General features: G+C 38.9%; 1 protein-coding gene across 2 annotated transcripts in view; it reads left to right on the top strand.

Annotated features, from left to right (window-relative positions):
* CALCR (calcitonin receptor) overlaps positions 1-15,972 on the top strand; it is a 159,975-nt gene that overhangs the window by 90,620 nt on the left and 53,383 nt on the right. For both annotated transcript variants that reach the window (XM_017817627.1, XM_017817628.1), the window contains 3 exons: positions 1,484-1,571; positions 9,979-10,132; positions 13,475-13,585. In XM_017817627.1, the coding sequence (XP_017673116.1) occupies positions 1,524-1,571; positions 9,979-10,132; positions 13,475-13,585 (313 nt within the window). In that variant the 5' untranslated portion in view covers positions 1,484-1,523. The remainder of the gene's footprint in view (positions 1-1,483; positions 1,572-9,978; positions 10,133-13,474; positions 13,586-15,972) is intronic.

Genomic DNA, 15,972 nt, shown 5'->3' with positions numbered 1-15,972 from the left:
CAGCATAATTGCATATTATTTCTATGTCATTTACATGTCACATTACCACTGGCACAAGAATAGTTCTGGCAAGATTCAAACAGTAATAAGGCTGCTTCTTATTAGAGGCAAAACCTCTGAACCCTCTTTTCTATCACTTTGTGGTTTATGTAATCTCCGTGACACGACTGCAACAATCCTATTGGATCGCTTGTGTTATGTTGAACTGGAAGTGCCACACCTTTATTACATTTTGAGATTACAGATTTCTGGGTTAGATGAGGACAATATTTCCTTTGCCCTCTGAAAATGAGTGACCTTCCAAATCATTTAAAGATGAGAAAAGCTGTTGCTGAGAAAAATGTTACACAAGTGATTGTGTTGTTCACTATATGTCAAGTAGACTAAGCATCCAAGTTGGTGTGCCTTTTTCCCATTAAATTTTTGGGTTTCAGATGTGTAGAGTGCTCACAGGATTGTTTATCCAGGTAAAAAACACCTTACTCCTAGCTTTTCAGCTGTCTGAAAAATGAAGATGTGTGAGTGCCCACTGTGTTACTGTGACAGGTGATCTCAGCCGCATGTTGTTTGTTGTTCAGCCCAAGCACCACTAGTGGCCTGTGGGATATCAGAAGGCATGACGTGTTTTAACAAAAACTGTGACTTAAAATAATGTGTTAATGCAAAAGTCTTTGCTTGCTTGAACCTCCTACAACTGTGAAGCAATATGATTATATCTGGTGGCCCCTGGATATTTTTCCCAGAAAGGCCAGGTGGGTGTTGATTTAGGAAAAAGATAGAAAAGCACAAAAGCTGCCAATCCAGTTCCCTTCAAGCCTGTGGTGTCGTGTCCATGCTCCGCTTCTCCAGTACTTTGTGCTGAAGCAGTAATTTTCAACGGCCTGAGGGCCACTGCTGTGGTGTCTATATGGAGCCCAGCCAAACTGGCTGCATTAGGGAGTGTGTAATCCCACGGTGTTGTTCCCAGTTTCTCTCTCTTTTCCTGCCACACCTGCTTCATCTAGCTAGAGGTTACCCAACCTCTCTCTTTCTCTAGTCCCATAAAATATACCTTTTGAGCTGCTATTCCACTTATCAGCAAACTGGACCTGGGTTTTGTAGGTCATGTTTAAAATATCCAGATTCTGCACATATCCAGGTCTGCAGCCCTATGTGTATGTTAGAAGCACCTGAATCAGGATAAACGAGGTAGCCTCAGCTGGCAAAGATGCATAGCTTAACCCAGAGTTGCTGCTGGTGACAGAGTAACATGGATCTGTACCCCACATCATCTGTACTCACCACCAGAGGTCCACAGAGGAGACTAAATTAAAAGCGTACCAACCTCCACTTAGATAAAACATGAGCACGCGTAAGGCTGGGGGTGCGCATACACACAGATGGTCCACTGTAAGTCTAAAAATATGTTCTTCTGCAAAGACAAGGAATTTATCATAACAGCTAAAGTCCAATACTGCTTTTGTTCTTGTTGTTTAATTCCCAGAAGGGTCAGCTACAACGTGTCTCTCCAGGAAGACTCCACAATGAGAAAAACAACCCAGTGTTGCTTCTTAGTGATCATCCTTCTAATTGTAAGTATGAGAAAACAGAAGTGCCCATAACACTTGCCAAATTCAAAAACTTGTAGTGATGTTCAGAAGAATGAGTACTGAGTTGTATTTGTTATACTGCACAGGTGAAGGAATGAGTTACCTTCCTGATAAATTTCAAAATAAGCTTAATAAAGTTTCTAAATAAGTTATCTCATAGAAGTTCAGACTTGAAATCATTGTTTTCTGGTGAGACAGAACTGCAGTCTGTCTGAAGAAGGTTGTGCGTATGGCTTTCCATTTCTATGTTTTACAAGCTACAACATAGCAGTGACATAGAAACTTAAGTGTTTGAAAACTTCCTTGATGATGTTGTGTGAGACAAACTACAACTTCCATGTTGTAGAGACAGGTCTAGGAGACATATTGGATAACACTAGCAACTGCAGTCTCTGGATTGTTTATTGGATTGTGTACCTCACAGAATCACATAATATGCTGAGTATTCTGGTATTTGTGACCGCTTGTGGCTGTTCTATGTATCCCGCAAGGCTGCACGTGGCAATGCACTGGCTAGGAAATCACCCATGGTCAGAGATGTCTATAACAAAGAGCCTGAGAGAAACCAGCTTCCCTCTGGGTTTGAATCCCAGCTGATCTGCACACCTTGACAGGGGCCTTGACATAAAAGCAATTCTTCCTGTAACAAGCCAATGCCAAATAAAGAAACAGTTCGAGTTTATATTTCTTTCCAGTCAAGTGACAGGACTGTAAATATTCTGATAATTAAAACTGCCAACAGCATTTCTGAGCACCTGAGGTGCTTTAACCTACAGTATGGATTTGTAGGTCAATCCAGAAGAACTGGGCTAATCCTTGCTGTGTTGTCCTCAAATCTTTTAAATCTCTCACCCATGTAGCACGTATGCAACGTTAGTTCTGTGCGCATTCCTGCAGTACTCCTGGGCTAGGATTTCTTTAAAAAATTCTTCAGTGAGATCTGCATCCCCCTTTTTTTAAATATCTTTGCACCAGAGGGCTCTTCAGCTTCTGACCTCAATGGATAACTTAAGCACAAGCTTCCTTCATTTTCACTCTTCCAATCTCGATGTGCCTTCTTTTCCCACTGCAGTGGGCATGCTATGGCCTACTTCAATACCTCTTAGATTAATTTACTTTTTGATAGGGGAGAAGTCACGGTCATAGAAATAGACCATGAACAAGCTCTGTTTCCTTGATGACACTTACCAGAACCCTGCTGTTAGATAGATCAAATATGAAAAGTATTTGCCACCAGTCATTTTCCCGAAGATTTCCCCACCTGTAGCTGATAGGAAACATTCATTTTCTACATTTTATTTGTAGTCTGTAGTGAATGAAGAGTGTCTTTCTCTTCCATAGAGACTGTTCCCACTTTGTTGGTTCTTCTATTCACTCCTTGGTTCCAAGACCTGTGAGACATGTCAGCTGCTGTCTGAGATTGAGGAAGACATAATAATTAAAGTGATTTTTTGACACTGGGTTGAACTTCCACCCCTGTTCTCTACTCACCCCACAAACCATCCTTCAGATCTTTATTCTTTGATGGCTTTGATGGTTTTCATTCATCTTCTCATCTGTGTCCTGCACTCCCAGTTGGTCACTGCAAGCTGTTGCAAAGCAACACAACCTGTTTGGGTCCTTGTGTTTCTCCTCTGGGCTCCAGTCTCTCTGTTTGTGCCATTTGTCCACCTGCAGTGATCACCACTATTGAGTAGGGCATACTTTTACCTGAAATCTCCTTTCTTAGGGTAGCTGTGATTCTCTAATACACTCTTAGTGTTGGAGCACTCCATGTCCTATATACAGTGTTAGTGCTTTGCAGAAGACTTCCTTGGATTCTTCTCATATCTCTCCTTGAATGTTTTGTCATAGACCTTAGTTACTTGATGTGCACAGACACGCCCTCCCCACCATCTCCTTTAGACTTGTCACCATGGGGTTTTGGTACCTTCTGATACAAACCATCTCTCTTATGTATGTCATTTTTTGTGTAGAATAAATAGCACTTCTGTGTACAGGTCTATAATGATTTGCTTTTGCCAAACAAAAACTGAAGCAACAGTTGTTCCAAAATCTAATTTAGAAATAGAACTAACTATTATCTTCCTCTATGATGGATTCCCTTGCTTTTGGATGCAGGATAATGCATCACCAGATAGTTCTCTACGCTTCCAAGGGAATATCATTAGAAAATTTAACTGTTCATTATGTCTTAGTTCACTTTATGCCTGTTGCTCTCTAGTTTTTGGCAATTATTGAAAGCCACAGAATGTGACTGAGATTTATTTCCTTAAACACATGAGCCCCTCTGTGCTGGAGCAATTAGTTGATCTCCTCAATGCGCATTTCTCTTCACAAGAAAGATGGAGCATCAACACAGTGTGCCCAGCAGCATCAAACTGCAGAGAATGAGGAAGACGAAGCAGGTTTGGGTCTCTTTCCAGTGTGACCAATCAATTTTGCAGGACATTGAGGGAAGAGATTTGTATTCTCTTCATTATTTTGTCAAATAAGAACTGTCATTTAGTGCCTACAAATGATAGTTTGTTCTTACTCTGGAAATGAGGATTGGTGGAGAAAATTTTCTCACATATTCTGATTTTGTGTCTGGAGCCATCCACAAAGTGCACAGTAAGGACGAAATGGATGCTGCAGCTGAAGGACACACTATTTTCAATTAGGTCAATTAGACCAAGATTGTATTTGAAAATAAATTCATTTTGAGTAAAAAACAAATTGTGCAAGTTCATTAGGTCCGAATCTGTCAAATTGTTTCCAAGCCTCAGTCACAAAGCTATACAGAGTCAGGTGCTTCTTGCCAGCTCCTGTTAAGTCTTGGCAATAATTCCCATTCACAAAACATTGAAAATTAATTATATGAAAACCTAAATGTAATTTTCAGTAACTGCACAAATTGGTTTTTTTGGAATACAGTTGTGGCATGGTAAATTCAAATCTCCAGAACCCATTAGTGAAGCACTTGCCACACGTTTGATCCTCACATGGGGTGGTGGGGCCATGTGCTTCCCTGGCCTTCTGCCACTTGCCCAGCTCCACAGCTCTCACCACCAGTCTCTAAAACCCGTTTCTGTGCAGGTACTGTAAGAACAAGCCTTTTCCTGCTTAGACAGCAACTCTTCCAGCATCTGGTCCAGAGCAGGTCCTACCCTCCAGTGAGCCAGAAGAGCTGATGATGATCTGTCACAGCCTCCTTCATCTTCCTTCATCAGAACTTGCTTTGCTGTCTGGCACCACTGGGAGCCCAGGGGCTTCCCCAGCCTTGGATGATGAGGTCCTCCTGGGTCTTATCACCTGAGACCATGCCTTTGGAAGCTGTTGATGTGAGTTAGTATTTCCCTGTGTAACCATGGGTTGCTTCAAGCTGTAAGTACACTGGCAAGTTCTGAAGCTGTTCTCACACAAGGAAAACTCTGGAAAGCAATCTACTGGTATTTTAAGGTGATGAGAATTAATGTGAGAATTTGAGACTCAAGCTGCTCAGTTTCCTGAGAAAGGAATGCTGTATTCTGCTCTATTCACCCAGTTTCAGGGGTGATCAGGAAATTTTGACTACATCTTTGCTTATTTAAAAAATAAGGCTGTTGCTATGCAGCTGATTGCCCTAAAGAGGCCTCTTGCAAGATGATAATCAGGGCTGCAAGCAAAAATCTGTTAAATATTCTGCAGCCTTTCTGTAAGCCCACAGCTTGCATCGGGATAAACTGCAAGTAAAGCTTCCTCATGTGAGCAAATCCTGCAGCAATGGCAAAGAACTGTAAGATTTGTGAGTTGCTTTTCATTACAACTGCCTTATCTTCATTTACTGTGACTGCTAATCTTGTACTTGTTTAACAGCTGCCAAAATCCGCCGTGTTAGTTGTATAGGGTGCCACCGAGATAATTACCATCCTGCTCCAACATAGTAGAGTACGAGAAAATGTTAACATTCAATGGTTAAGTAAAGCAAGTCATGTTGTGGTATTTCCCCAAAGAAATTGTCTGCTGTTTCCTAGCACATTTGTGATGGATAGAAATTATTGTATTTACTGAGTGCCATACACTAATGACTTTCCTAAGGCATCACAGTTGTTTTCTTCTCTGTCCTAACACTAGCAGCTGTGAAGAGTAGTTCAAACATTGTCAAAGTATGAGAGGCTCTGCCACCAGTCTAAATCATGCTGAGCTCTCTCTCGAAGATGTGATGTAGTGAAGAACAGGAGCTTAGTGATCCACAAAGTGGTGACTACATATAGCAGTTCTAAAAGAATTGTACATTTGAGCTATTGAAATCAATATCAAAGAGTTGGAGCATACAGAATTTGAGCTATATTTTGACTGAACTCAACAATAAATGTTACTAAATTACTGTATTTAGTGGAAGGAGGAAAAAAGCAAAAGTAAAGAAAGCTACAAATATCTTCTTTTCCTAAATGTCATCTATTGTTACAGTTAGTGTCCTGCAAGCTCCTTGATGGCAGAAGAAAAATATTTGGGGTTACTTGTTCATCATATGCAATATTTTGTGGGGAAAAAAGTGAAGGAATTTTATGCTTGCTTTATCTGGATTCTCCCTTGCAGAAATGGGCACAGTGTTGCAGAGGTTAATAGCAGTTGTCTGTCTTACAGAAACAAGGACACTATCTGTTCGTTCCTGTATAATTTAATAATGAAGCCAAGTTGCTTTCTCTAGATTCTTTTATTAATTCTAGGTATAAAGTGAACTTCAGCATTATCAGAATCTTGTTTTTTCTCCTTGTAATGATAATTTGTTTTCTTATAACAGTCATTTGTCACGTGGTGGCTTGGTGGTCGTATGTATGACGTCATTTACTTGGACTTTTAGGAGTGACATCATATGTACGGCTGCTAAACTGCTGCATGGGACATCACTTAAACAATTTTCTTCTGAAGAAATGATACCAATCATTTTCAGGCAATGAGCACATCAATTATTAAGTTGTGAATTATTTGTTTCTCTTTAATAAAGAATATTTATAAATGAATGAGGCATTCCTTTACTGCATCAACATCATTTATATTTCCACCTAAAATAATGGATGATGGATGGATGGATGGATGGATGGATGGATGGATGGATGGATGGATGGATGGATGGATGGATGGATGGGAAAGCTTTTTAATATGCAGTAATGGACTCTGGACATTCAAAATCTGTTCAATGCTGTAGGTAGTTACCAAGTTAAAATTACTTACTCTTGTCTTTTTTATGGTGAAAACATGTGTTTTAAATCTTAATTCCTAAAATGCATAGATATAACAATTAAAATATAGTAGCAGAGGTGATTCCAATCATTAATTCCCTGAGAGCAGATACAAACATAGACACACAGATTCATGGTACACTCCCAGCCTCTCCCAATAACATGGTACACACTAAGCTTTCCCTCCCATGTAATCATGCCCAAAATCCTGCTACTTCTGATAGAGAATAATGACCCAGAGATGTCTTTCTGACCCATTTGCCCTTTTCTGACCCCTATGATAAGGAGTACAGGAAGACTAAAACAAATAACAGCATCTCACATGACAAACTGTAGCAAGATTTTTGTCTGACTTAACTGCAGGAATATAAGGCTGGATCATCAGCCCACTGAACTGACTTTAAGAGGTCAGGCTTTGGGCTCTGGGTCCTAGAGTGGTGTCTCTTACACATGGTAGAAAAAACAGCATTTCAAACAGGGATGTGGCTTCTCAACCTCCAGCAAACCACCAAATTAATATTTCATTAATCTGCTGAAATAGAAATCTGATCTTAAGGTAGAAAAAAATGGTGTTCAAGCTTCCAAGGCCAGCTCTAGGCAAACAGAAATGAGGAGTAACAATCAATGGGAAGAGTACATTTAAAGGGCATATTGCAGATGAACAATACCAGTGACATACCTATGTATGACCCCTTAATTTGATTTCCCACACAAGCTATTTAATTTCATAAAAAGTACCCGGAAAGATATTTGGACAACTAACTTTGAAAATCTGTAAATTTAATGTTATTATTCAAATTTTTATCTAAGCTTCAGTTTTTCTATAGGCCATTAAGTGATTTCCACTGATGAAGTAAGTCCCATTGAACTTTAGTGACACAATGTCATCCATATTTTTAATCTTTCTGAGTGAATTCCTGTCCTAAATGTAGGCAGTAGAAATTTTGCTGGCAATTTCACCTGGGCCATGATTGCCTTGCACAGAGGCAGTAGAATGGGCCTCCTGGTTACATGGTTGAGCACTTTTAAATAATTCTGTGCACAATCCAAGACATTTAGTCTATCCACCACCACAGGTACTCTTTGCCTTCAAGTATCAAAATATTTGCATTAAACTGTACCCAGTAAGAGCTGACTTCGTCAGGAATTATACACAACAAGTCTCTTAAACTGACCTTTAAGAGCAGGCAGTCTTTGGTTTCTGAATTGTGTCTTACCCCCCCAAAATTATCACCCCACACATAGCTGTGTTCCCAAACTGGCGCAGAGGAACAGAGAAATTGTCAAGAACAGAGGCAATGCCACAGAAGTCCTCCTAGCTTTCTTTGATGATACTGATATTCCTCTCTTTAATATAAACAGCTTGGAACTGAGGTACTATTCAAAATAAAAATGGGGAAAATTAGCATGGAGTATCTATTAATCACTTCAAGAAAGCACCAGAGCCTGTGACGGTACATGGACGTGAAGGGCTAAGATAAAAATGAGGGTGTCTGAAGAACCTCATCTGCGCTTTCCTACACTACATACTGGATTCAGGATATTGCTTGGCTGGTTTTTAAAATGATTCTCATGAACTTCAGCTACTCACTTTAATCTTTTTATAAGTAAGGGATCTGTGATGTTTCGCTTCACTTCTCTATTTCCTGTTCTGGCTTTCTAAATACTTAATTTTTCACTTGGATGGCCAGATGAAATGTTCCAAATGGCTTCATTGTCCAAGTATATATTTGTTTGGGGGGTATACATACACATAAAATTTATTTCTGCCAGAAAATATCTTCCTTTTTATTCCTCCTATTTTATTTCAAGGACCTGTTCAAGTGCAACAAGATTAACTGCCTCCAGATCTTCCAGCTAGTAGCTGTATACAGTTGAAAATGAAAATGTTTGTGTCAAAAGAGATTAGATTAAATTAAGAAAATATAAATAATTAGATATACGAGTATATATTCTGACATGGTTTGTATCAGGATAAAAGTAATGGCTTTTTTTTTTTCCAACCAAGTCAAACACTGTGGTTTCACTGTGTATTTTACCAAGATGTTTTAGTGTGCAAATGGGGAAAAAAGGTAATGTATTTATGCAATACAGTTGCCTGTGATGTGCAATTAAAAAAAGGGGAGGAAAAGTGTAAGAAGTAAGCTGATATTTGAATTTTCAAACCTGTTATGTTTTCAATTTGCACATCTACAAGTGCTTGCTTAAAGATCTGTGTACTGGCATTTGCTGCTAAAATGGTAACGTTTGCATATTTATGACAGTCCTAGATTTTGAAGCCTGCAAATGAGTCTGTATGTGTTTGTGATGGCTTTAGTACTGTTTAGTATAGGGGAAGATAGAGGATCATGCAAGGAAAGTGCCACAGCAATGTTCTTTTTCTTGGGGAAGCAGAGGAACTAACTTTACCTGTCACCTTCATGCAGAGAAGTTTCCTGATATAGGATTGAGGCAGAACAGAACTAACTAAAGCTCCACACTCTCATTTCCACTCACAGACCTGAGTTGTACAACTGACGGATGGATGGCAAAAAACCATGACTGACTTTGCCTTCCAGAGGCAATGATCCTTCCCTTTAAACTGCAGGTGGTTCAGAATGGGAGAATTCAGAAGATGCCACTAGATTGAAGAGGACCCTGTTATTCAGACTCAAATGTAGGGACTCAAATTTAGGTACTTAACTAGGAACTAAGGCCAGATATTGAGGTTTAAACTCTGCCCATTGTTTCTATGACCTTAGCAGTTGAAGAAGTTCAAAGCAGGTGGCATAAAACATGAAATAATCAGTTTCCAGGCTGTGGCACTGAGGTGTTTTGTCTGCAGTCAGGAAAAAAATGGGCACAAGTGAGCAGAAATACATGGGTGTAATTTTTGGAAGATACAAAATTCTTTTGCAGATGCTAAACTGAATAAAAAAATTTTGAAGGCTTTATCAAGATATTTAATGGTCCTCTCTTTGCCAAGAAAAAGGGCTTGATTAAAATCTTGTGGTTTTAATGAGGTAAACTAATAAAATTCAGCATTTACTTTGCAAGCAGTACAAGGCCCATCATAATACTAAACAGGTGCAAATAAAAGGCCTTTCAAGAATGCAAAATATATTTCTGGTCCCCACTTTTTTTTTTTTTTAATTTTATCCTCCTGTTTTATTCAGTTGTACTAACAGTTTTTCCTTTCTGTACAGAGAATTGTTCCAAGCCTTTCTTCTACTGTAAATTATACTGATCCTACATTAGAGCCTGTAGTAACAGAAAATTCAGTCATACGACAGAAGATAATAGATTCACAGTTCAAATGCTATGAGAGGATGAACAGAGCTCCTCCATACAAGAAAAAAGGTAAAAAGGATTTAAAAAAAAAATCTGTCTGTATTTTGCCATGCTTGGTTATAGAACTATAAAGAAACGTTTTCTTCTATATACTAACCCATACTCTTCCTCAGGGTGCACTTTCCTTCCCACAAACAGTAATCAAAGCCACACTTACATCCTCCTAAGTGCAAAGAAATAAAAAAACCTGGAAGGAGCCCAGGGAATGAACAATGCTTCCTTCCTCCATTATCCACGTTTCTTGCTCAGTGCTTTGCTGCTTGAATGTCTCTTGTTCTTGCTTAGAGAATGGCATTCTCCAGAACCTCTCAGCAAGCTCACACAAAGACCTGATTGTGAATGGGGAATCTCTTAAATATAAATATTGTTCTGTTTGCTTTACTCTCTGTTTCAATTTTTTGTCATTTGTGTATTGTCTGCTGGTTGTCATGCTCTGTACCAACACAGAAGTTCCAGACATTCCATATTCAACAGTAACACTAGCAAAAATAGGTTTATAAGGCACTGAGCACTCATCTTTACTAAATATGAGGCATATGTGAAGGGTGATAAAAAGAGAAATGACAAAAAACAGTGGTGCTACAGTTACATAGTATAAAGCAGGATTTCTGGTTGGGACTCAGTGTTCTGGTCACTTTTTCTTATAGAAGATATAGAAGATATGAGGAGGCTAGAGAAAAAAAATAACAGAGGAGTTGTGAAGACTCATGCAAGTAAAGAACAGAGATATTGAGGACATAGTTTAAAGAGAAAACACATAAAAAAACCCCACTAATAAAAACACCCAACCTAATACATGGATTGGAGACAAAGTGGGACTTTGCGTAATACAAGAACAAAGACATTTCTATAGCTCTTTATCACAAAGGTTTTACTGAGCTCTGTAAGACTCAAGCAACAGTTAGATGTTAAGATACTCAAGTCTTGATGTAGAAATGTTTGGGAATGAATATAGAGATTGACTTTGCTAAAAATAGGTTTTAATTCAGGCTGATGATGGGGAAAACCCACAAGTAGTTATATAGGGTTATGGAATATAAAGCATGATGTTTCAGACATAAACAAGCCTTTTAGTTGCTGGACTTATGGTGGAAATAACTTGCCATCTTCTTCTCAGATTACTCTTTTAGTCTCCAGCTCTATAAACAAGTAATTTTTGCATCCATTGACAGTTCCACTGGATTCCCATTTCTTCTGCACCTTGTTTGTGTGATTAGTTGCAAAGGCTGTTTTTCCAGCATGAACTGGGATTTCATGTGATGACATGAATTCCTAGTAGTGTTCTCAAGGGCAGCATTGTCCCAGGAGGACAGCAGTGGCAGTTCCTGCAATCCTTCAACTGGCAGCTAGATTTTAATTTATGCCATTAGGGACTGTTATGTTCATAGCAACATGCACTTAATTCATTTATAACCCCAAAATGAAGATAATGGGTGATGAAGGAATGATGCCAGCACTACTAAAGTTGCATTTTAGCTGAAAAAATAATAAAACGAGGGGCTCAGGCACATGGAAACACCTGACCACCCCTCCAGGACAGCACCATGTATATATATATATATATATATATACACATATACACGGTGTATATATATATATGTGTGTGTGTGTGTGTGTATATGTATATATACATATATATGCATACATATATCCATATATATATATATGTATGTATACATATATATCCTGTTAGTTACCTTGAAAGACACAGTCCACAATGTATAGATTTACATGTGCTATTTTTTTTATTTATCAGGCAAGACAGAGGATTTAAAGATAGAAATTCCCTCCAACCCCTTTCAACACTGTCTTTCAAATACAAGCTCAAGTTGCAAACAGTTTTTACTCTTGTTTTTCTTCATTATTACAAGAATACTCCTCAAAGTCTTTCAGATACATTTCAAAGCTATAGAAAAACATGACAGTACCTGAAGGAAAGATAACCAGGTGTTGATACCATGATTGGTTATTTAAGTGAAAAATAGCATTAGCATATTTAGCTTGATAACAGAAACATGTATGTGCATAAAATCTTAGAAAATTAGGTAAAAGTATGTATAAAAATGTCTTTTCTGAACAACATCTAATCTGGAAAATATTAATTTAGAATTATTTATGCTTTCAGTTTTTAATCCACAGCTATTTTGACTTATAAACATTTATTGGTGCAAATTTGAACAATTCAGATGACTTTTTACAGCCTTTTTGCTTTAGTAAGAAAGCTTATCTATGGATAGTTTCTAAACCACCAGAAGCAATTAGCTAGCCATATTTTATTAACTTTCAGAGGTACCTTCTAAATAATTCTTCAAAAATCAACCTACATAGTCATAGCAACCATTCTGACACTTCCTCAGGACCAGAGCAAAAAAGCCAAGATGTACCTTCTCATTCTATTTCCCTTTAACCTGATGGTCATGATGATGAATACCTTTTCCCACACCACAAACTGATTTTAAATTGAAAATAACTAAGAAGTGTAGGGGATTTTTTAATACATTTCTTTTATAAGTCCACAATGAGTCATGTTACACATTACAGCAAGCAGTCTTACAGCACAGTTTCTGAGGACCATAGTAGGTATCATCTCTGTTGGGGATCAAGAATGAGCTGTGTTCTGCCTCTCTCACTTTGCTGCTGCTTGTGGGGGTGGAAGTATCCCTTGTAAGCGACACAGCCTCGACTGCACTACCTTCCCAGAAGATGCATGATGAGGACAGGATCACAGCACGCCTACCTAGGCAACATCAGCAGGCAGAGTCTGCCTGTTACAGATCAGTCTTGCATCTGCTTCACTGGACATGTAGGTACTGATCTCTGGTGCTGAAAAAGGCAACAGCCTTACAATTACATTTACAATTACAATTACATTGTAAGAGACAATTACATTGTCTCTGCAAATGTTGCTTTTAGTGGGATGTCCCCACGAACTCTTCCTTACCTTTACGTTTCAAAGACCCAATTTTCAGACCTACTGAACAGCAGAAGGTGAAATGAAAAGTGGGTGCCTAATAGATCTTTGGTTACCACTAGTGTAGGTGCTTACAGCTGGGGACAGAAGGAGGATCAAGAAGACAAATTTTTAGGATCAAAAGCTACATTCAAAGCTCAATTCAACAGGATTTAAAACATAACTTTCCAGTAAAATGAACACAACTAACATCAGGTCAGCAAAAACAAGTTCCTTGTAGCCCCTGAATGCCACTCTAAGTGTAACAATAATAAAGGAATTTATTACAAAAAGAAAACCTGATTGTCTGCAGGCAGCAATATTCCCCGAGAGGCTAGAAAAGAACAGTTCAGGAGTGACCGTGTGTTGAATTAACTCCTGAAACCCTCTTAAATGTCCAGGTCTGTTCTGCAACCGAACGTGGGATGGCTGGTTGTGCTGGGATGATACACCTGCTGGAAGGATCACTGCTCAGAATTGTCCGGATTATTTTCCAGACTTTGATCCAACTGGTACAGTATTTCTTTTTATCCTTTTATCTTTTGAAGGATGTCTTCAAAACATTCATGCCATTGAGAGGATGCATGTTTGCAGTGAAGTTTTTGCAGCACTGTGAAATCTTAGGGTATTTTGGTTGAAATTAAAACATATCAAGGTTTTGGGTTACCTAATTTATATATTTTCATTTGTAAAATATTTTATATGCATTTATGTAAATATAATATAAACCATGGATTTATGAAACCTAGTTTATGAAAATGTCAACTTCTGAGTTATAATATCAAAATATTCTTAGCACCTCATTCTAAGTTTTTATAATGAAGAGAAAATGCTTATTTGTGTGAAGTATGTGTCAGCATGTTCTTTGTTCAATTTTTATTGGAAAGTATCATTTTATAGAAGATAAGCAGAATAACATTCTTTCAGTCTCTGAGTTTCAGTTAATAATTGAATTCTTTATACGAATACTAGTAGTCAGACTGAGAGAAGTAATTCAAAAAAGTTTAAAAGGAAAATGAAAGGGAAAATCAAGGACAGGAATATTGCAAAATAGATACGAGGAAATATTAGACACAAATTTAACTCAGTTTGAAGAGAGTTGTGTGTTCCATGCTCAGGACATGTTGCTTATAGGTGGTGCTTGATGCCACAGTGTGCTAAATTCCACATAGTCACAGTGCACCAATTGCAGTTAAAATCCATGAAATTAAACATTTGGGAAGGAGGGCATATAAATCTAAAAATTTTCAACAAACTTAAGCCAAAATGTATGTGCCCAACTGGAGATGAAGGAAACAGACCATCGCATCTCTGTGAGTTAATTACCAAGTACCATTAGCAAAAACTGTTGATCTTCTCGAGCATATTGCCTGTTTAGAAAACAGAGTAGTTCCATGTTGGATCGAACCTGGTATGCATTTGGCTGAAGCCCATTTGCAGTACCAGCCAGATTGATCTGTGTTTCTGTTCTTCATAAATGAAGCTGTCCATGATTAGAGAATACACACAGCAAGTGGGACACTTCTAGTGTCAGACCCAGTCTGAGGGAATTCAAAACTACATTCCATCTTTAGTGGAGGAATGTCCCTCTTTCCAGTGGAATTAGGCCTTGGACAGGATGGATTGAAGGAAGTCTGTGTGCTCAGGATTTCTGTACCTGGAAAGTGAGCTCATGTGGCAGGGTCTTCTCTTTTGTGCCCTCTTTTTGCTTTCTGACACAGAAGTCTTGACCTCTTTTCTGTGCAGTGTCATAGTTTTTAAAGAGGAATCTTGCAGGAGGGTCATGCTCATGGCTTATCATTGGAGCACCTTGGGGACACAGACTGAGGAGCTGAGACCCTCAGCTGGAGAATTGACTTTTGCTTAGGTCTCCCTCTCTGTGGATGAGTGCTTCAACCATTACAGTATTTTCTCAAAGCATTCCAAAAAAGCATTTTAAAAGAACTGACCAAACCTAGTTCAGTTCCCAGACAGAAGTGCCCATGTTCAGAAGAGAGCTTGAGGCTCTGGATCCTGAGGTTGCACAAGCCTCTTCGTGCATGCATGTTAGAGGTGCCTCTTGGATGGGGTCTCTACCTTCTGCTTCAGCCCCCATTTTATTCATGGTATCCTCCCATAAGGCAACAGCCCCTTTTATGAATAGAAAAATTTACTACAAGGCTTCTGCTTTCTCTACTTCTATGGGTTTTATAGAAGAAAAAAAAAAAAAAAACAAAACATGTGGCACTAACAGTCACCAATAGGTATACTCCATGCAATGCTCAGCTTATACATGCAAAGATGGGTGTTGGGCAGCCCTGTGATCACAGATTTCCCCAGCTATTCAGGGTCCTCATCCCTCATGGATGGGGATGATTACAGAGCCACTCTCCTGCTCATTCCCAAGCCACCTATTCTCAGCTTTTCCACTTGTCTGTCTCCAATGACTTGTTCTGAACTAATTGCTCCACTACAACAGCACTCTTCAAAGTAACACTTGAAGCCATCCATGGAGAAGGATCTCGCTCCACTTACTAATGCTTATTAACGCCAAGGCCTGTGGCTCATACAACTGATTGCAAATCACTCCTTAATGTGCAGATGCCTGTCACAGAGTTTGGCCCACAGTGTGTATGTACTGCAGTTACTCATTCTGGCATGCTTTAAAAGTTGAGATTTAGGAATTTTTTTGTATTCCTGTACTCTGTACAGACCCATAGGAAGAAAAGCCTCCTCCAGTAATTAATTTCCTACTGTTCTCTCTGCTGTCCTCTTAAAGAACATTACCTATGGCCTTCTGGACCCAGTATTTTCCTCTGGTACATCTCTTTTCTCCTTTTCAGCACCTCTGTCATCCTTTTTGCCTGCATCCTGGTCAGTCAAGTGGCTGCATCCTGGTCAGTCAACCCTGTTTCCCTGG

The sequence above is a fragment of the Lepidothrix coronata genome, unplaced genomic scaffold (genome assembly GCF_001604755.1).
Source record: "Lepidothrix coronata isolate B3197 unplaced genomic scaffold, Lepidothrix_coronata-1.0 Scaffold62, whole genome shotgun sequence".
NCBI classification, from domain to species: Eukaryota; Metazoa; Chordata; class Aves; order Passeriformes; family Pipridae; genus Lepidothrix; species Lepidothrix coronata.
The sequence above is the reverse complement of the archived record's forward strand: the minus strand, read 5'-3'. Positions and strand labels throughout refer to the sequence as shown.